Source organism: Giraffa tippelskirchi, chromosome 14 (assembly GCF_054371585.1).
Source record: "Giraffa tippelskirchi isolate mGirTip1 chromosome 14, T2T-mGirTip1v1.2.pri, whole genome shotgun sequence".
NCBI lineage: Eukaryota > Metazoa > Chordata > Mammalia > Artiodactyla > Giraffidae > Giraffa > Giraffa tippelskirchi.
The window spans coordinates 67,204,142-67,224,278 of NC_137288.1; the positions used below are offsets into that span (position 1 = coordinate 67,204,142).

Below are 20,137 nucleotides of genomic sequence, written 5' to 3' on the forward strand. Positions count from 1 at the left end.
CTTCCCAACCCAGGGATCAAACCGAGGTCTCCTGAATTGCAGGCGGATTCTTTACCAGCTGAGCCACAAGGGAAGCCCAAGAACATTGGAGTAGGTAGCCTTTCCCTTCTCCAGGGGATCTTCCTGACTCAGGAATCGAACTGGGGTCTCCCACATTGCAGGCAGATTCTTTACCAACTGAGCTATCAGGGAAGCCCTAAGGCATCTTAACGAATACCCTAATAATAAATATCAGGGTCACTGCTTTTTATTAATGTTCTCTTCTGTTAAATAAATCATCAGTTTATTTCTTTAAAGGACAAGGCATATTGACATTTCTAATTTTGAATGTTGTCTCTTTAGTTTGAGATAAAGCTTTTTTCTTTTGGTCAGTCAGTTCAGTTGCTCAGTTGTGTCTGACTCTTTGCGACCTCATGGACTACAGTAAAACTTCTGTAGCAAATGTGGAATCAAAACTGGAATATTGTGTTTAATTTGCAAAGATTTGGAATTCAGTTGACCTTAAGTTTTGTGTTTTGTGGTGCTAGATTTTCTAGCTGTGTTGATAATCAATGGAAAATTGGAATGGTTTAAATTAAATGTTTAGTTCTAATTTTTGTCACCTGCCCTTCATGTATCACCTCGCCCTGAGCTCTGCTTCATTATTATGCTCACTTTGAGCTTGCGGGTGAGGGAGCAGCCATCTCTGGCACAGAGGTAGAGGAGGAGAGTTCGGGAGGGCCTCCTACAAGTTCTGGCCAGAAGCGCTCCCGACTCCACCAACTAAAAGGGAGCCAGGAAGTGCAGTCCTCCCTTGGTCCAGAAGGAATGTGGATCAGGGCAGGGGTGGTTAGGGTGGTTAGGGTGGAGGGGAATTTAAGGCGGTGGCTGGGAGGGCCAGAATTTTTGGTGAACGGCAATAATGACTATATACTGCTTTTTCTGAAATATGTCCATTTTAATGGAAGATTAATTTTAAACTACCATGACAAAGTTGAACTGTGCTTTTAAAACTCAGATTTAAAGTCAGCTATTATTTTGTTTTATAGGGAGATGTGCCTCTGGGACGTGAATGATGGCAGATGTATTGAATTTACAAAATTAGCTTGCACACATACTGGCATACAGGTTGGTATTGATTTCTGCAACCGGCCAAGTCAGCACAGATGGACATTGTAAAAAATGTTTTTTTTAAACACCGAGTCTCTATTTTTATTTGAAAAATGGGTGGGAATGAGTAATGGGACAGGAAGACCAGAATTGCAGCAGTTGAAGTCTTCTTCATAAGACAGTGTCGTGGGGGAGGAAGAGCAAGGAGCGGAGACGAGTGTTGAAAGGTGTAAGCCAGCATCATCACTGCTGTGTCTGCTCTTGCTGGGTGTCTTGGTTACCCAAGAGGGAGCCCCTTTATTGGTTGGGTAAGCGTTCTACATCCTAAATTCCACTCATGACTGACACGAGCCATTAAGACTTTTTCTTTTTTCACTTTTGGCTGCTCTGGGTCTCTGGTGCATCAGATGGTCTTCTCTAGTCGTGGTGCACAGGCTCAGTGGTTGAGGCCTGTGGGCTTAGTTGCCCCGAGACATGGGGGATCTTAGTTCCCCGGCCAGGGATTGAACCTGTGATCCCTCCTTTGGAAGGCAGATTCTTAGCCACTGGACCGTCAGGGAAGTCTGACACAATCCACTTTTTGGATGATACCCTTTTTCTTGCTTGTGCAGTTGGCCTTGGGTCTGTAAAAGACATGACCTTTTCATATACCTAGCTTACACAGGAATTTACAGGAATTTATAGCCTCCAGCCTACATTCCCGATATTCCCCCTTATTCTTTCATAATTGTCAAATTCTTTGTGCTTCAGATTACTCATCATTTACTGCATTGAGTGTTGGGAAAATTGCAGTGTATATAGAAAATGTGATTTATAGTCTTAATGGGGAAGGAGAGGGAGAGGAGGGAACTCAGATTTACAGCAGATATCTAGGCCTTTCTTGTGTGGTGTCTCATTTAGCCCCGCCCATATTCTTATGCATCAGATAGGAGTCTATCCTTTTCCATGTAAGGAGGCTGATAGTCAGAGTGATTAAATAACTTGCCCCAGTCTCACAGTGAGTCATTCCCGGCACTAGGATCTCAGAACAGCTTTACCTGACTCTGGGGACTCTGTTCTTTCGCTTACATCATACTGCAAACAAGATCATTTGTTGAGAAAGAAAACCTTCTGTACTAACACAAATTAGAAAAGTAATGGAAAATGTTTAGAGATGGTTAGTGTATAGATCTTTAGTGACTATTTATTGCCCTGGCAGAGCCTTTTAAAAATTGCTTCTTCAATGCTGTTAGGGCATATGCGTTTTTTTTTTTTCTTTAAAAATTTTTTTAATAAGACTGTGGTTGATTTGCAATATTGTGTTAGTTTCAGGTGTACAGCTTTTTTTTTAGTTGCTTGTTATCTTTATTGTTTTGCCATTCACATTTAGCTCTGTGATCCATTTTGGATTTTTTTTTTTGCCTCACTGCATGGGTTGTGGAATCTTAGTTCCCTGACCAGGGATTGAACCTGGGCCCTTGGCAGTGAGAGCATGGGGTCCTAACCACTGGACCGCCAGGGAATTCCTAGGACATACGCTTTTTATTTAAAGGGCCTATATTACTTATTTTTTTAACCATATGAAGAGTCATCAAGTTTATAAAGAGAAAAGGGATATAGTACATCATTTAGATTCATTGACTTTATAGATATATTAATTGAAAAATTGTATATCAATGTCATTCAGACTCATTGGATATAAATATATTAACAGCTGTATAATTTTATGATTTAAAAACTTTCGGTTTACAGTTTAAGAAAAATTAATCCGCATATCTTCAGTGCCTCCTCTTCGTCAGATCCGGTATTTAGGCCTTCTGTATTCCGACTGACAGTCATCCCTAAGTGGAAGATGTTTTTGGCAGATTTAGTAGTGTGTGGCCATTGTTTTCCTCTGTGATTGTCACCTTCTCAGGTCCAGAAGCAGGTTGTTCTTTTATATATGTAGAAAAGATGAACCTTGATGACACTGGCACTTACTGAAATCACAAGGAAGTGCCAACTTATTAAAAGAACTCTTGGGGGCATCCCTCTTTAATAATTGGAAAACCTTTTTCTCCATTAAAGTCACTTTTTTTTTTTTTGCCCACCTCAAAGTATCTTGGACGCTAAATTAGTGTTTGGAAGATGGTTGGAGTGTAACTTTAAAGCAAAAAGGAGAGGCGTTCAGTCAGGCAGGTCTGATAAAATACCCCTGCCCTCAGGACAGAGCGCTCACTAGTGACTGCAGCATGCGTGTGTTTCCTGGCTGGTGTGGGAGCCCCGCATCCATCCCTCCCTCCTTCCCGTCCATCTGTCCCCACTTCTGTGGGCCAAGTCACATGATTGCGTACGCGTTCCTAGGAGCCCAGCTCTTGTGTCATGGATTGACCCAAGATCTAGTGGTCCCCGCCTTCTGACAGTCTGCATTTTACTAGCCCCTCTCAGGGGGTTTTAGGTGCTACCTGGTGCTTCATTAATGTGCTCCGTGCTCCGTGTGTGTCCTTACAAAGTTGTGCTCCCAGTACAGGGGACTCCATGGTTGAGAAAGCCTTGTCTTCCACTGCCGAGCTCTGAGCAGTGGACAGAGGAGTGTGGGAGCAGCGGGGACCCAGTTTCTTCCTTACCTCCCCAGTTGTGGGGTGGTTACAGCTCCGTCCTTTGTGGGGTGTCCAGCTTGAACACATGTGATTTTGTATAAGGTCCAGTCCCTTGGAAAGTAATAGTCTGGATACTAGAGGTCCCAGATTTCTTAAATTCTTCTAGGGGAATCATTCCACTAAGAGGTAACTTATTTATTTATTGTTTGAGGCTAAGGGAAGATGGGTCCTTTGAAAAGTCGATGGTCTTATTTTGATAGGCATTCTTTCCCTACTCTTTGCTTGATGGAAACCCTGCTTATCCTTTTGAGTTATTCTTGGCATGAGTAGCATCGCTGTATTGGTCCTTTCTCTCTTTTTCTTCCACAAAGTATAAATGTGCACTATGAGAATGGTTTAGAATGGTTGTCTTGCACTCCAGTCTAAAATAACACTTGGGTTATACAGAATTTACTTCTGGTTTTGTTTGAATAGATCATCTTTGCTGCTAAATTTTATTTGGTTGTGACTAGTGATTACAAACCTCTACCCACTGATCCTCGTTCACTTAAAAAACTCTTATTACTTTTGTGTCCCACCTGTGGCACCCTTTTGCTTCGATTTGTTTGTGAAGCTGATTTTATGCAGATGTTTTATTAATTCACTCAACAGTTTTATTTTATTATTAGTATTTTTTTAACAGTTTTATTTTAGAACACTACAGAGGGATGAAACAGAAGAATTATCACGAATTCTGCTCCAAAATAGTTCAAAAGGGAAGATAAGATGTTAGGAAGAAAATAATTTTAATCAGAGATTTTACGTATTATTAGCATAAGTTGATGTATGCACGTGTGTATCCATAGACATGTAATATGTACCATATAGTACATATGTACTATATGTATAGTAGTGTGTGCTATATATTTGGAGATACTACTGCAGAAATTGAGCATCCTACTAAGCTCGGTGAATGTATGTGAATCAAGTATCTTAAGTAAAGAACATTGAAAATTTTTTCCTTCTAGTTCTACCAGTTCTCTGTTGGAAATCAGAGAGAAGGACGGCTGCTGTGCCACGGTCATTATCCTGAAATCCTTGTGGTGGATGCCACCAGCCTTGAAGTGTTGTACTCCTTGGTCTCAAAGATCTCTCCAGACTGGATCAGCTCCATGAGTATTATTCGATCCCACCGAACACAAGGTCAGTGTGCCCTCTAGGGGTTTCTGCACTATGGTTAGCTTACTACAGAGTTCTATAGTGTATCAAATATTAATATACTTGGTTATATTGTATTCTTCAAGGAAATAGCGACTCTCGTGATTTGTGGTCTGTCTCTACCTTCCTAAAGGAGTCTTTGATTGAACTAAGATCTAACATGTTAGATTATCTCCATTCCAAGGAATAGATCACTAGTTTTTGGCAGTCTTAGAGCATGTCAGGAATTTTCTGAATTGGAAGAAGATCTTAACCCCTTGGAGGTATGTTGAGAGAAACCATAGTTTGTGTATTTCTTGGGCCCAGTTTTGTCACTTGCTATGAAGAGTCGTAGGAAGTGTTTCCATTTTATGTGAAGATAATGAAAAGGGAGGAGATTATACACAATTCAGTTTAATGACTGTTCCTGGTAAGTGCTTGATGTGTAGTTAATGCTCAACAAATATGAGTATGTTTTCTCCATTTCTGTTGAAACCAGCAGTAACAATTGTGAGAGCAAAGTAAGATTGTTTGGGAAAAGGACAGTAATACTGAACATTGAATGTATATTCATCTGTGCCTTTTGGTGTACTCATGTAAGCCCTTCCTGATGACTTCATGGTGCTCTGCTGTAAAGGCTGGTCTGTAACTACTGTCACCATTGACATGAGACTTCATGTGCAGACCGCTCCCAGCATTGGGCACATGCTTAGCCTTTCCGTATGAGCTTAGTGAGGTGGCTACTGCTGTCGTAGGATGTGTGGATGAGGAGACGGATAAGTTTTGCATGATGGAGTCTCTGCTAAAGATCACAGAGCAAGCCTGTGGCTTACTGGTGCCCAGATGGACCCCAGAGCGGTTGCTTTTACCACTGTGTTACGTCATGTCCATTGGTGAACTGCCTTCCCTAGGAGTTTTCCATAGCTTTTTATTCAACGGCCGCGCCGCAAATATTTGTTGAGTGCGTATTCTTTTCTTAGGTACAGAGGATTGAGCTACTGACAGGACTCGAATTCTAGTAAAGGAGGATGATATAGAAACAAACGGCACTTTCAGGGTGTAACGTGTGACAAGACAGAGAAATAGTACAAGGCTAGAATTAGCAAAGGCAGTGAAGGGGCTTTGAGGACAAGTAGGAAGGCTGCCCAGATTCGATGAAGTCTCATCTAGGCTTTGAAAGGTGAAGAGGAGTTTGTCAGACGTGGGGTCGTGATGTTTCTTGCAGAGGAAGTAGTTTGTACACAGGTACATAAAGCCTTGAGGGCTTCCCAGGTGGCGCCAGTGGTAAAGAACCCTCCAGCCAGTGCAGGAGACATAAGAGGTGTGGGTCCAATCCCTGGGTCGGGAAGATCCCCTGGAGGAGGAAATGGCAACCCACTCCGGTATTCTTGCCTGGAGAACCCCACGGACAGAGGAGCCTGGTGGGCTACAGCCTGTGGGGTCGCACGGAGTTGGACACGGCTGAGGCGACAGCGCGCGCACGCATAAAGCCTTATGAGGTATGCGTGGTAAATAGCCATCTGTGAAATGTATATGCTTGTATTGTGGTCTGAACAGGGTAGAATGCAACATTAATGGAAAATGTTGTGCTGTACTTACAATTCTAAATGTTGTTCGTTTATAATGTTGCTACCATACGTATTTTTAATCTACTTTGCCTTATTCTAGTGTGTGGAGATTTGAGAATTTTGGATTTATTGGTATATTGCACTTTTACTGTAATTGACAATTTGTGAGCAGTTCTAGCTTCTTTATACAGGGATCATGGAATTGTAATCAGTACATTTCAGTGCTTAAACTTGCCTAGGGAACCAGGCAGTACAAATAAAGTTTTTACTGAAAGATAGTAAGCAATTCTTTTCAATAACAGTAATGACTAATCTGTACTGATGGGCTGAGGGCTATACCTGTGGTGTCTTAATTCTCATAACAACCTATTAAGCTAAGTGCTGTCGTTATGTTATTCATTTATATTTGCTTACAGATAAGCAAACTGAATTTAAGGTAGATCAGTTCAGTTATCCATAGATCAGTGGTTAACTAGTGAAGAAAACGTGATTTTTAACGCATCCCTCCGTTTCTCTGGAGCCTACATTAAACTGCTTTCTAACGCCCCGCCTCTCAGAGTTCATGAATATTATTGTCTTGCTCTGCCTTCTCCCTCACCCGAAGCTGATGGATTTAGGTTTTATATCATGTCTTTCCCTTGATCATGGTCTATGGAGAGAGTAGTGTGCAATAAAATGTCTAGAAGGCAGGTGAGGTAGGTGGGAAGGGGGAAACGTGTGTCCTGAAGACACAATATGAATGTGCTTCCCCAGGATAAATAAAAGCGAACTTTGAAGAATAAAAGTTTTTTTTAAAAATTTTTTCAACTTGTTCTTAAAAAGTTTTTTAAGGTTAATTGTTGGCATGGTAATCAAGAATATTTGAAATGATTAAAGCCTGCAAGTTAGAAATAAGAAATCAAGCAGCTAAAAACAGGTTTTCTTTGAATTCTGCATGTTTGACCATCTTTATTAACCTGTGTCTCAAAATCTGGTTTCTGTCATTTCCTAAAACCTAGAATTAGGTTTTCATGCTAGTTGTAAAACATACTGTTATTTAGTTTCATTAAAGCAAACCATGGTCCACGTCACTGTTGTAACCACGTTACTGTGTAGAAAGCAATGATATTACGCTCGTAACCAGCTGCTTCTTCCTCCTCCCTGTAGACGACACCGTGGTGGCACTCTCAGTGACGGGCATCTTGAAGGTGTGGATCGTCACCTCGGAAATAAGCGACCTGCAGGTGAGACAAAGGAGATCGGAAGTGAGTTCTCAGGTTTTGTTCTTGAGGAGTCTTACACTGTAGTCCTGATAGGCTGCTTCCCTTTTTTACTTAAAGAGGGAAGAAAAAGCTTTTCTTTTCCATAGTCTTATTGACATAGTGTAGAACATTCCCCTGGAATGCTATCTCTGTACATGAATTATTGTTTTCCCTTTTGATGGTAGACATCTGCTTGATCAAGGATGCAAAACAGAGAAACATATTGTACAGGATATGGCGTAGAGAAACATAGAGGAGGATTCTCCTTAACTGCTTCTGTTTAAATTGAAAAGGCAGTTTGCTTGAGGTAGGGGGAAGAAAGCAAACCACTGCAAAAAGGATATAAAGCCAGTTTTAGTCCTCTTGAGTTCCTTAGACTTGAATTCCTTCTTACTTTTTATCAATAAGAAAGGCAGATCAATTGTCTGGCAAGAGATACTAATCTCTTCTGTTAGGGAAGTTTTAGAGATTGAGTCTGGGAGGAACTGAAGGAAATGATGTTTTCATTCTTTTTTTTTAACCTACAACCTTATGTAAAAAACTGACAGAAATTAAGATTAACTAAAATTTTTAGCATCTGTCATTGCCGGTGATGACACTCTGACTCTCATTAGTCTGTTAATCTTGAGTAGCTTTGTAGCAAAGATGTGTGCCCACGTAATTTTAGAGTACGTTTTGGCTGCTTTGTACTACCTTAGTCCTCAACATAAGGGGCTGAGTTGATGAGCACATCAAGTGATGCCTTTATTTTTGTTTTCTTTATCATTGTGTGATAATTTAAATTGACAATCCTGCCAACCCTAAAGTTTTTACAAATATTTCTCTTTTCAGGATACTGAGCCAATATTTGAGGAGGAATCCAAACCAATTTACTGTCAGAATTGCCAAAGCATCTCTTTTTGTGCGTTCACACAAAGGTCACTTTTGGTGGTGTGCTCCAAGTATTGGAGGGTAAGATAACTGTACATAAGTAAGAAACTGTATTTTTGCCTTTCAAGATTTTGGCTTATCAGCCTTCTAAAGATTATTGTAAGGAGAAGCTTGGTGTTAGAATATTTTAAATACTTGGTCTGTTTTTGATATATTCTGAGGTATGGAATTTGGCTACATAGTTGCCTTTTTTTGATTTGATTCATAGAATGATTCAGTCAGTGTTTATTAGTTCTTAATTTTTGTGTTTTGCTGCCATATTCTTCATTGTCTTGTCAGTACAGCATGGGCAATGGTGGTGAGTTTTCTGCAAGTTGGGGCATAACTTTGTAGGTTATCATTCCCAATTGCCATCCTTTTCTGACATCTTGGAGTCAGGAAGGTCTTCTGTCACTTTAGAGCTAATGGTGAAAGGTACATATTGCTTTTCACATTGCTAGACTTTGCTAAGTCACTTCAGTCGTGTCTGACTCTGTGCGACCCCATAGATGGCAGCCCACCAGGCTCCCCCGTCCCTGGGATTCTCCAGGCAAGAACACTGGAGTGGGTTGCCAGTTCCTTCTCCAATGCATGAAAGTGAAAAGTGAAAGTGAAGTCGCTCAGTCGTGTCCGACTGTTAGCCACCCCATGGACCGCAGCCCACCAGACTCCTCCGTCCATGGGATTTTCCAGGCAAGAGTACTGGAGTGGGTTGCCATTGCCTTCTCCTTGCTAGACTTTAATGTTTCCATAATAGAAAAAGAGCCAGCAAGTTTTGATCACCTGCTATAGTGCCTACCATATTTTCCAAAGCTTTCCATGTATTATTTGGAAATAACAATCTGAGGGGTGGAGAAGACTCTTGAGAGTCCCTTGGACTGCAAGGCGATCCAACCAGTCCATCCTAAAGGAGATCAGTCCTGGGTGTTCATTGGAGGGACTGATGTTGAAGCTGAAACTCCAATACTTTGGCTACCTGATGTGAAGAGCTGACTCATTGGAAAAGACCCTGATGCTAGGAAAGATTGAAGGCAGGAGGAGAAGGGGACGACAGAGGATGAGATGGTTAGATGGCATCACCGACTCAATGGACATGAGTTTGAGTAAACTCCGGTAATTGGTGATGGACAGGGAGGCCTGGTGTGCTGCAGTCCATGGGGTCGCAAAGAGTCGGACATGACTGAGCAACCGAACTGAACTTTCTTACTAGAAAAAAAGTAGGAAAAAACTGGGAATCGTCACCATTCATCCTGGAGGTTGGGTACTTGTCATGTGATGGTGCACCCTTCCCTTTAGCTGAGAAAGGCTAAGGATTCCTGTCCGTGTGGAGGGAGCATCCTGACCCCTGCTGTCATGGCCTCCTGCCTGCCCGCTGGAGGCTGGGGACGTGTCATAGTTTCCCTGTTGAAGGTAACTGTGCCCTGGGGTTCACTGACAAAATGTCTTTAATTGAGGTAGCCAACTGTAGAGGCCTGAGGTTATTAAATATGGTTCTAAAAGTTTTCATTTCAGTTAAAACGTTGCTGTGTTTTACTTAAGTGACACCAGCATGGGCTTGAACATGGATCTCTTGCTCCCCGTAGGTGTTTGATGCTGGAGACTACTCCCTGCTGTGCTCAGGTCCCAGTGAGAACGGGCAGACGTGGACGGGAGGTGACTTTGTCTCAGCCGATAAAGTCATCATCTGGACTGAAAATGGGCAGAGTTACATTTACAAACTACCTGCCAGGTATTCAATAAATAATGAGTTAGGATTTTAATCAAAAGCGAGAGATTGCATGATTTCAGTGAGTCCAGGCTCTTGCATCTTCCCATACAAAGAAAAGCGCTAAATTTTTTAACTTGAGGTAACTGGTTTTCCTTAATTAACAATAATTTTTGATGTTTAGACTACCTGCCCCTTGTTGCAAACTTCTTTATAACTTGGCTTCTCCCCTCTGCCTCCTCGGAACAGTTCTTTCAGGGTTACTTAAGATGCTGTCTCCCAGGTTTAAGTCCTAGAAACTCCCACCAAATAAAATATAACTCTTAAAAAAAAAAAAAAGCAAGCGATTCCAAATTTGCATATAATCTGAAAGTATGAAAATATAGAAAGTATAAATATTTAATTTAGGTAAAGAAAAACTTGAGAACTTAAGTTTGTAATTATGGTTTCATGTCTAAGCACAACAATTAGGTGGATTTCTATTTGAGTAACGTATTTTAATAACATTATTTAATTTAATGCCTATATTAAATTAACTATAAAAAAAATCCATATAATGTCCATTGTGAAAAAAACTCATCATATGGGTATGATAAAATATTTAATGTCAGTATTTTTTTTTACTGAATGTTGTGTATTTTCCTCATTTTCAGTTGCCTTCCAGCTAGTGATTCATTCCGTAGTGATGTGGGGAAAGCAGTTGAAAATTTAATTCCTCCAGTACAACATAGCCTCTTGGATCGAACAGATAAAGAGGTAAAATTCTTCAGGTATCATTTATAGTTGGTGGCTATGTTGAAAAATTTCCGCAACTATAATTATTAAGTGTCTTTTGGTAGCTAAGCGTTTCAAAGATTGATTGCCATTCAAGGCACTCTATTAGATGTTGTAAAACATTTTGACATGGTCGGTTATCATAAGCATAATTTGTACATTTGCTTATAATATGCCTATATGAAAGAGGAAATGGCAACTCACTCCAGTATTCTTGCTTGGAAAATTCCATGGACAGAGGAGCCTGGTGGGCTGCAGTCCATGGGGTCACAAAGAGTCAGACACGACTGAGCTTGCATGCATGTATAATATGCCTATAATATAAGCATTCACTTTTCTCCAGGAATAAAAGTGATCTTAACACTGATTACAAAGTGGTAATGACTTTTTGATAAAATTCATATTGATGTTATAAATTGATTTTACACTCATGCAGTTCTAAACATAGTGACAGATGTACTTTTAGAATGACAGAGATAATTATGTAATAATGCTGACTGATTATTGTTTAAATAACATATTGCAGTATTTCTCCCAAATCATGTAGTGATTTAAATCATTAGGCATTAGAAATAAAGAATAAAAGAATTTTTTCTCTATAAAAAGCAAATTTTATTATGACTTCTAGTGTTAGTTGCTCAGTTGTCTCTGACTCTGTGATCCCATGGGCTGTAGTCTGTCCGGCTCCTCTGTCCTTGGGGTTTCCCAGGCAAGAATACTGGAGTGGGTTGCCATTCTTCTCTCCAGGGAATCTTCCTGACCCAGGGATCAAACCCAGGTCTCCTGCATTGCTTCTAAAAACCTACTTAATATCAATTTAAAGTTGAAATGCACTTAGTAATGGGTTTTCAACTCTGTGTTCTTTGAGCATTATAGAAAGAAGCTTTGGTTTTGGAAATAAAGTTTCCTTTACTTATGATCTGAGTTTCTATAGCTTTTTTATTCTGAGCATTTTGTTCTATCTTTATGTGGAGGGATGGCAAGGGGAATTCCTTGCCATTTTCCATGAATATTTTGAATATATAGAATTTATCTATCTACATATAATTAAGATCCTTTATGACCTGTCCTTTATTCTCTTAACTTAAACTGCTACTTACTGCTAGACAAATGAAACTAGCAAACTAGACAGTCACTTCCACTTAAACTAAGGGATAATGACTTACGTAGAAAACACACATGATGGAAATTCTCTGTCTGTCCAGTGGTTAGGACTTGGTGTGTTTACTGCTGGGCCCAGGTTCAATCCCTGGTCGGGGAAGTAAGATCCCACAAGCTGCACTGTGCAGCAAAAAAAAAAAAACATGAAACAGAACAAATGCACATTATATTTCTTTAAGTATCAGCTCACCAGTTCGTATGTATTATGTGGTGCAAGATACACATTGTAATATAGGATACTGGTTATTACAGCTGTTTTAGCAACTTTTCCTGGTTAAACATGTTGTTTATCAGTCAAGGGCTTCCCTTGTAGCTCAGTCGGTAAAGAATCTGCCTGCAGTGCAGGAGACCCAGGTTTGATCCCTGGGTCAGGACGATCCCCTGGAGAAGGAAATGGCAACCCACTCCAGCATTCTTGCCTGGAAAATCCCATGAACAGAGAAGCCTGGTGGGTTGCAGTCCATGGGGTCGCAAAGAGTCGGGCACTACTGAGCGACTAACACACACTTACTTACTTTATCAGTCAAACTTTTAGTAGTTTTCAGACTTTAAGATAAATAAAATAATTGGCCATGCTTAATGCATGTAATTTCTATAGGGTAGTGCTTTTTAGCACTGATACTGAATATAGATTATTTGTTAACTATAACTACGCACTGAAGCCTTTTGTTTTTTAACTGCTTTTCAGGATAAGCTTCAGTTCAGTTCAGTTCAGTCGCTCAGTCGTGTCCGACTCTTTGCGACCCCATGAATTGCAGCACGCCAGGCCTCTCTGTCCATCACCAACTCCCGGAGTCTACCCAAACCCATGTCCATCGAGTCGGTGATGCCATCCAACCATCTCATCCTCTGTCGTCCCCTTCTCCTCCCGCCCCCAATCCTACCCAGCATCAGGGTCTTTTCCAATGAGTCAACTCTTCGCATGAGGTGGCCAAAGTATTGGAGTTTCAGCTTCAACATCAGACCTTCTAATGAACACCCAGGATTGATCTCTTTTAGGATGGATTGATTGGCTCTCCTTGCAGTCCAAGGGACTCTCAAGAGTCATCTCCAACACCACAGTTCAAAAGCATCAATTCTGCGGCGCTCAGCTTTCTTCACCGTCCAACTCTCACATCCATACATGACCACTGGAAAAACCATAGCCTTGACTAGACGGACTTTTGTTGGCAAAGTAATGTCTCTGCTTTTAAATATGCTATCTAGGTTGGCCATAACCTTCCTTCCAAGGAGTAAGCGTCTTTTAATTTCATGGCTGCAGTCACCATCAGCAGTGATTCTGGAGCCCAAAAAAGTAAAGTCTGACACTGTTTCCACTGTTTGCCCATCTATTTCCCATGGAGTGATGGGACCAGATGCCATGATCTTAGTTTTCTGAACGTTGAGCTTTAAGCCAACTTTTTCACTCTCCTCCTTCACCTTCATCAAGAGGCTCTTTAGTTCTTCTTCCCTTTCTGCCATAAGGGTGGTGTCATCCGCATATCTGAGGTTATTGATATTTCTCCCGGCAATCTTGATTCCAGCTTGTGTTTCTTCCAGCCCAGCGTTTCTCATGATGTACTCTGCATATAAGTTAAATAAGTGGGGTGACAATATACAGCCTTGTGTCACAATATACAGCTTGTGTCACTTCCACTGTATACTCATAAGGGATTTGATCTAGGTCATACTGAATGGTCTAGTGGTTTTCCCTACTTTCTTCAATTTAAGTCTGAATTTGGCAATAAGCAGTTCATGATCCGAGCCACAGTCTGCTCCCGGTCTTGTTTTTGCTGACTGTATAGAGCTTCTCCATCTTTGGCTGCAAAGAATATAATCAGTCTGATATCAGTGTTGACCATCTGGTGATGTCCACGTGTAGAGTCTTCTCTTGTGTTGTTGGAATAGGGTGTTTGCTATTACCAGTGCGTTCTCGTGGCAAAACTCTATTAGCCTTTGCCCTGCTTCATTCTGTACTCCAAGGCCAAACTTGCCTGTTACACCAGGTGTTTCTTGACTTCCTACTTTTGCATTCCAGTCCCCTATAATGAAAAGGACATCTTTTTTGGGTGTTAGTTATAGAAGGTCTTGTAGGTCTTCATAGAACTGTTCAACTTCAGCTTCTTCGGCATTACTGGTCGGGGCATAGACTTGGATTACCGTGGTATTGAATGGTTTGCCTTGGAAACGAACAGAGATCATTCTGTCGTTTTTGAGATTGCATCCAAGTACTGCATTTCAGACTCTTTTGTTGACCATGATGGCTACTCCATTTCTTCTAAGGGATTCTTGCCCACAGTAGTAGATATAATGGTCATCTGAGTTAAATTCACCCATTCCAGTCCATCTTAGTTCGCTGATTCCTAGAATGTCGACGTTCACTCTTGCCATCTCCTGTTTGACCACTTCCAGTTTGCCTTGATTCATGGACCTAACATTCCAGGTTCCTATGCAATATTGCTCTTTACAGCATCAGACTTTGCGTCTGTCACCAGTCACATCCACAGTTGGGTATCGTTTTTGCTTTGGCTCCATCCCATCATTCTTTCTGGAGTTATTTCTCCACTGATCTCCATTATCATATTGGGCACCAGGATAAGCTTACATACTTTCATACTCAAGTTTTAGTGTATTAATCATCTAAAATTTAAATTTTGGAATCCACCACTATTTAGTATTTTCAAATAAGTGGTCTCACTGAAGATACAGGATCTTAAGCAGAAAATAATGTGCTTTAAAAATGAAAGTATATGCAAGATCCTAATGAATGGTTTTTGTTCCTAATAGTTTATAGCTAGCATATCAGGCTAGCAGGTTCAAGTGGATTACGAAGATGTGATCAGGTGAAAAAAGTGAAAAGTACTAGTTGCTTTTTCATGCCTGGCACTTTGCAGCCCCATGGTGTGTAGCCCACCAAGCTCTTCTGTCCATGGGATTCTCCAGGCAAGAATACTGGAGTGGGTAGCCATTCCCTTCTCCATGGGATCTTCCCAACCCAGGAATTGAACCTAGGTCTCCTGCATTGCAGGCAAATTTTTTAGCACTGTGCTATCAGGGATGTTTCGTGCTATTAGTTAAAAAATAGTCTAATTAAAAAAAAAAAAAGAGTCCTCTAGTGGTACAAGCATGGTAGTTTAGTTTTATAGCCGTTCTTGGTGAATAGCTAATAAGGATTGGGCAGAAAGTTCAGATTACCTGTTCTCTCCTTTTGAACTTTTAAGTGGAGAATTTTCTTTTTGGTATAGAGGGGTGTATCTTTGAATTCATTGCTTAATAATAGACAAATAATTGCACTGTGGTTTTTATAAAGCAGAGAAAAAGAATAAAAATATTAATTCTAGAGAAAGACTATATAAATTTTGTTTCTTTGAACGTTTGTGTTATATGTACTGGATTTGAGTATTAGTTGACATATATTTATATCAATGCTATAAAATTAATTAAAATATTATTGAATACTCATTCTATAAATACACTTTTTTTTTTTTTACTCTGGTACTGAGATGAAGTACTTTACATCCTAATCTGAAGAAACTTTTATCTGCGAAATATTTTGTTTTGAAAGATAGAGAAGGAAATCTGAACTTTTTTTTTTTTTTTTACAGTTGCTAATTTGTCCTCCTGTGACTCGATTCTTCTATGGATGCAAAGAATACTTCCACAAACTATTAATTCAGGGTGATTCTTCTGGAAGATTGAATATTTGGAACATATCAGACACAGCTGATAAACCGAAAGGTAATGGAGGTTCTAGAAAATCATGTGCAGTTATTTCTCAATATTTCTAACTGAACAACCTGAACAGTAACCCCTGTATCGCAAGTTCATAATGTACATATGTCCTTTTCTTCCTAGAATGATAGTTGGTGACAGTTATTCTTTGGTATTTCACTGAATCAACTGTAAGCACGTTTATTTTTACATGTTGAATAGTTTCTTTTTTCTTTTTCTAACATGCTCAAATATGTTTCTTTTCTACTATACAAAACCTCCACAGGGCTGGAAATGACCACGTCTATTAGTTTGCAAGAGGCGTTTGATAAACTGAATCCGTGTCCTGCTGGAATTATAGATCAGCTGAGCGTGATCCCCAATAGTAACGAACCTCTTAAGGTGACGGCAAGTGTGTACATACCAGCCCACGGACGACTCGTCTGTGGCCGTGAAGACGGGAGCATTGTTATCGTCCCCGCCACGCAGACGGCCATAGTGCAGCTGCTGCAAGGCGAGCACATGCTCCGCAGAGGTACCCGCATACCTGCTTGCGTCTGGTGTTAGGAGAGCTCTGTGGCCGGGAATTTGACAGCATCTCCACTCTGTGTTTTTAGCAAACACAGGGCATCGGCGTAGTTGTCGTTGTGCTCTGTAGCTGGTAGTGTGAAGTGCAGTTAATAAAATTCACTCCAGCTGACCCCTGAACTACTCAGAGGGTTAGGGGTGCTGATCCTCTGCACAGTTGAAAGTCGTTGTATTACTTTACAGCCAGCCCTCTGCATCTGTGGTTGTGAATTTTTGGATTCCATCAGCTGCCCCTGTGTAGTGCTATAGTATGTATTTGCTGAAAAAAATCTGCATGTACATGGACCTGCCCAGCATAGCACAGTTTAAACCTATATTGCTCAAGGGTCAACTGTAGTCAGTGTCTGTTATTGCAATAAACACCACGTAATGATTATAAATACAGGGTTTCCCAGGTGGCACTCATGGTAAAGGACCTGCCTGCCCGTGCAGGAGATGCGGGAGACATGGGTTCGATCCCTGGGTTGGGAAGATCCCCTGGAGAAGGAAAGGGCAACCTGCTCCAGTGTTCTTGCCTGGAGAATCCCATGGACAGAGGAGCCTGGCGGGCTGCAGTCCATGGGGTCTCTAAGAGTCGCATATGACTTAAGTGACTTAGCACAATGACTGTAAATAGAAATATCCAGTTTTTCTCTTTGATATATGTTAATAGTTGCCATTTATTATTAGGTATCTCTGGTGTACTTAGTATCATATTATCAGTAATACTGGTAATCTTTTAGAACAATACTGTCCAATAAAAATATATGTGAAAGGGAATTCCCGGTGGTGTAGTGGTTAGGACTTTGGGCTTTCACTGCCAGGGCCCAGGTTCAGTCCCTGGTCAGGGAACTAAGATCCCACAAGCCTTGCGATGTAACTCTCCCAAAAAAAGGGAAAAAAGAAATATGTATGTTAAAATATAGGTGATTTTCTAATAGCCACATTAAAAAAGATAAAAGTGCAGCAGGTAAAATTATTTTTAACAGTGTATTTTATTTAATCCAGTGCAGCAAAACTATCTTTGTTTCAACTTGTAATCAATATAAAAACTACTAATGGGATATTTTGCATTTTGGGGGAGTCCTAAGTCTTTGACCTTTTGTTTTGCATTCGTAGCACGTATAAATCCACTCTAGCCACACTGCAAGTATTCAATAGTCTCATGTGGCTTGTAGCTACTATATTGGACAGAGCAGTTCTAGGATACAAAATGAAAAGACGTTTTAATAATAAAATGTAGAGCTAGTCTGAAAATTCTTGTTTACTTTTGTTGAAACTTCGGAAGACTCAAATTGTCCCGTTTTAAATCTGAAACCTCATTTGCAGGTTGGCCACCTCACAGGACACTCCGTGGTCATCGGAACAAAGTCACGTGTTTGCTGTACCCTCATCAAGTCTCAGCCCGTTATGATCAAAGATATCTCATATCTGGAGGCGTGGATTTTTCGGTCATCATTTGGGACATATTTTCTGGAGAAATGAAACATATCTTCTGTGTCCATGGTGGCGAGATCACTCAGCTTCTAGTTCCACCTGAAAACTGTAGTGTAAGTTGATCCTGAAGATTATTTCGCTATGATGGAGTCTCACTGTGTTGCTGTCAGGCTTAATATAAATGAAATCCAGGGTAATTTAAAGTGTGATGGAAGAATTAATAAAAATCTTTGTAATTATAAAACTAAATAGTGGTAACATGATGTTTAGGCAAAGTTATGATTATTACTATTGGGCATATAGAAATAGAAGATGGACATAGTGTTTTTTCCTGTTATTAGTGCCTAAATGGCATGGTTTATCCCCGAAACATAGCAATTTGGAATATGTTTGTTAAAGTTTCAATTTTTTGCTCCGAAGTAGTTTTAAGTATCCCTAGAGTCATGCTCATCAAAGTAATCTCATTCTCAACTCCATCTGAGCAAAAAGATATTGAACCAGTGCTTTTATAGCTTGAAGCAAAATACTTCTCAATACTTACAAATAGAGTACATTTAAATAAACAATTATTGTGACAAGGGAAAGAATAACCGGCACTGATAATGATTTTGGAAAATTTCGTTCATACTTTTATGGAAGCAGATTGCTTTTTCACGATGTGTGTGTAAGTTAGCTGATGATGTCAAATATAAAAAGTCTCATAATTTTAGAAATAGGAAATTTCAGGAGGACGTAGATGAGTAACAGACCCGTAATTTCTTTTACTGTGTGCTTAATGTGAACTTATTCATGTGATTAGCTACCTTTGTATGCAAAATCACTATTCCCCAGCACACACACGTGTGTATGGACCCATGTACATAAACACGCAAGTATACTATCTTTATCACGTTTCATGCTTATCAAAATCCCTTCACCAGTTATTGTCTTACTGAAATGAAAAGCATTTTACTCGTGTATCTGATCCGTTGTTTAGAAGGAGTCTCATTTCAAAGACCCAGGAAATTTCCCTTGGTGTTTCTGCTTGCTCACGTGACCTTCATGATAGTGTATATTATCTGCTGTGTTCTGCCAGTGCTAGATTTCATTTGATTTGACGCATTTGGTGGTGTAGGACATTCTAAACCAGTGTGTGTGCGTGTCTCTTTTTCCCCTGCCAGATGTGAAAATTTAGTTACTTAATCTCTTCCTTCTTTGTACAAATTTTTGCCTTCTTCTTTCTTTTCAGTTTGTTGTTCATTTTTTAAAAACTCTTCATCACTGTAAAAAATTGTTGTGTATTTATTTAAATAGTCAGTTTAGTTCAGTCGCTCAATTGTGTCTGACTTTTGCGACCCCATGGACCACAGCTCGCTAGTCTTCCCTGTCCATCACCAGCTCCTGGAGCTTGCTCAAACTCATATCCATTGAGCTGGTGATGCCATCCAACCATCTCATCCTCTGTCGTCCCCTTCTCCTCCCGCCTTCAATCGTTCCCAGCATCAGGCTCTTTTCCAATGAGTGAGTTCTTCACATCAGGTGGCCAAAGTATTGGAGTTTCAGCTTCAGCATCAGTCCTTCCAGTAATATTCAGGAATGATTTCCTTTAGGATGGACTATTTGGATCTCCTCACAGTGCAAGAGACTCTCAAAAGTCTTCTCCAACATGACAGTTCAAAAGCATCAGTTCCTCAGTTCTCAGCTTTCTTTATAGTCTAACTCTCACATCTATACATGACTACTGAAAAACCATAGCTTTGACTAGATGGACCTTTGTTGGCGAAGTAATGTCTCTGCTTTTTACTATGCTATCTAGGTTGGTCATAGCTTTTCTTCCAAGGAGCAAGTGTCTTTTAATTTCATGGCTACAGTCACCATTTGCAGTGATTTTGGAGCCCAAAAAAGTAAAGTCTCTCACTGTTTCCATTGTTTCCCCATCTATTTGCCATGAAGTGATGGGACTGGATGCCATGATCTTAGTTTTCTGAATGTTGCATTTTAAGCCAACTTTTTCACTCTCCTCTTTCACTTTCATCAAGAGGCTCTTTAGTCCCTCTTCCCTTTCTCCAATAAGGATGGTGTCATCTGCATATCTGAGGTTATTGATACTTCTCCCAACAATCTTGATTCCATCTTGTGCTTCATCCAGCCCGGCATTTCACGTGATGTACTCTGCATATAAGTGAAATAAGCAGGGTGACAATATACAGCCTTGATGTACTCCTTTTCCTGTTTGGAACCAGTCTGTTGTTCCATGTCCAGTTCTAACTGTTGCTTCTTGAC

General features: G+C 40.3%; 1 protein-coding gene and 1 long non-coding RNA gene across 25 annotated transcripts in view; one reads left to right on the forward strand and one right to left on the reverse strand.

Moving 5' to 3' along the window:
- Positions 1–20,137, forward strand: part of WDR7 (WD repeat domain 7) — a 373,254-nt gene that overhangs the window by 54,077 nt on the left and 299,040 nt on the right. For 23 of the 24 annotated variants that reach the window (XM_081562306.1, XM_081562297.1, XM_081562301.1 and 20 more), the window contains 9 exons: positions 1,029–1,107; positions 4,655–4,829; positions 7,538–7,614; positions 8,464–8,583; positions 10,125–10,270; positions 10,900–11,002; positions 15,766–15,898; positions 16,158–16,406; positions 17,768–17,988. In XM_081562306.1, the coding sequence (XP_081418432.1) occupies positions 1,029–1,107; positions 4,655–4,829; positions 7,538–7,614; positions 8,464–8,583; positions 10,125–10,270; positions 10,900–11,002; positions 15,766–15,898; positions 16,158–16,406; positions 17,768–17,988 (1,303 nt within the window). Of the gene's footprint in view, positions 1–1,028; positions 1,108–4,654; positions 4,830–7,537; positions 7,615–8,463; positions 8,584–10,124; positions 10,271–10,899; positions 11,003–15,765; positions 15,908–16,157; positions 16,407–17,767; positions 17,989–20,137 lie in introns of all 24 variants that reach the window. The other variant, XM_081562302.1, reaches the window with a different exon arrangement.
- Positions 7,309–20,137, reverse strand: part of LOC145534559 (uncharacterized) — a 59,597-nt gene continuing 46,768 nt past the window's right edge. Inside the window, exon 3 of the long non-coding RNA XR_014074744.1 lies at positions 7,309–7,608. This is a non-coding gene — a long non-coding RNA (uncharacterized LOC145534559). The remainder of the gene's footprint in view (positions 7,609–20,137) is intronic.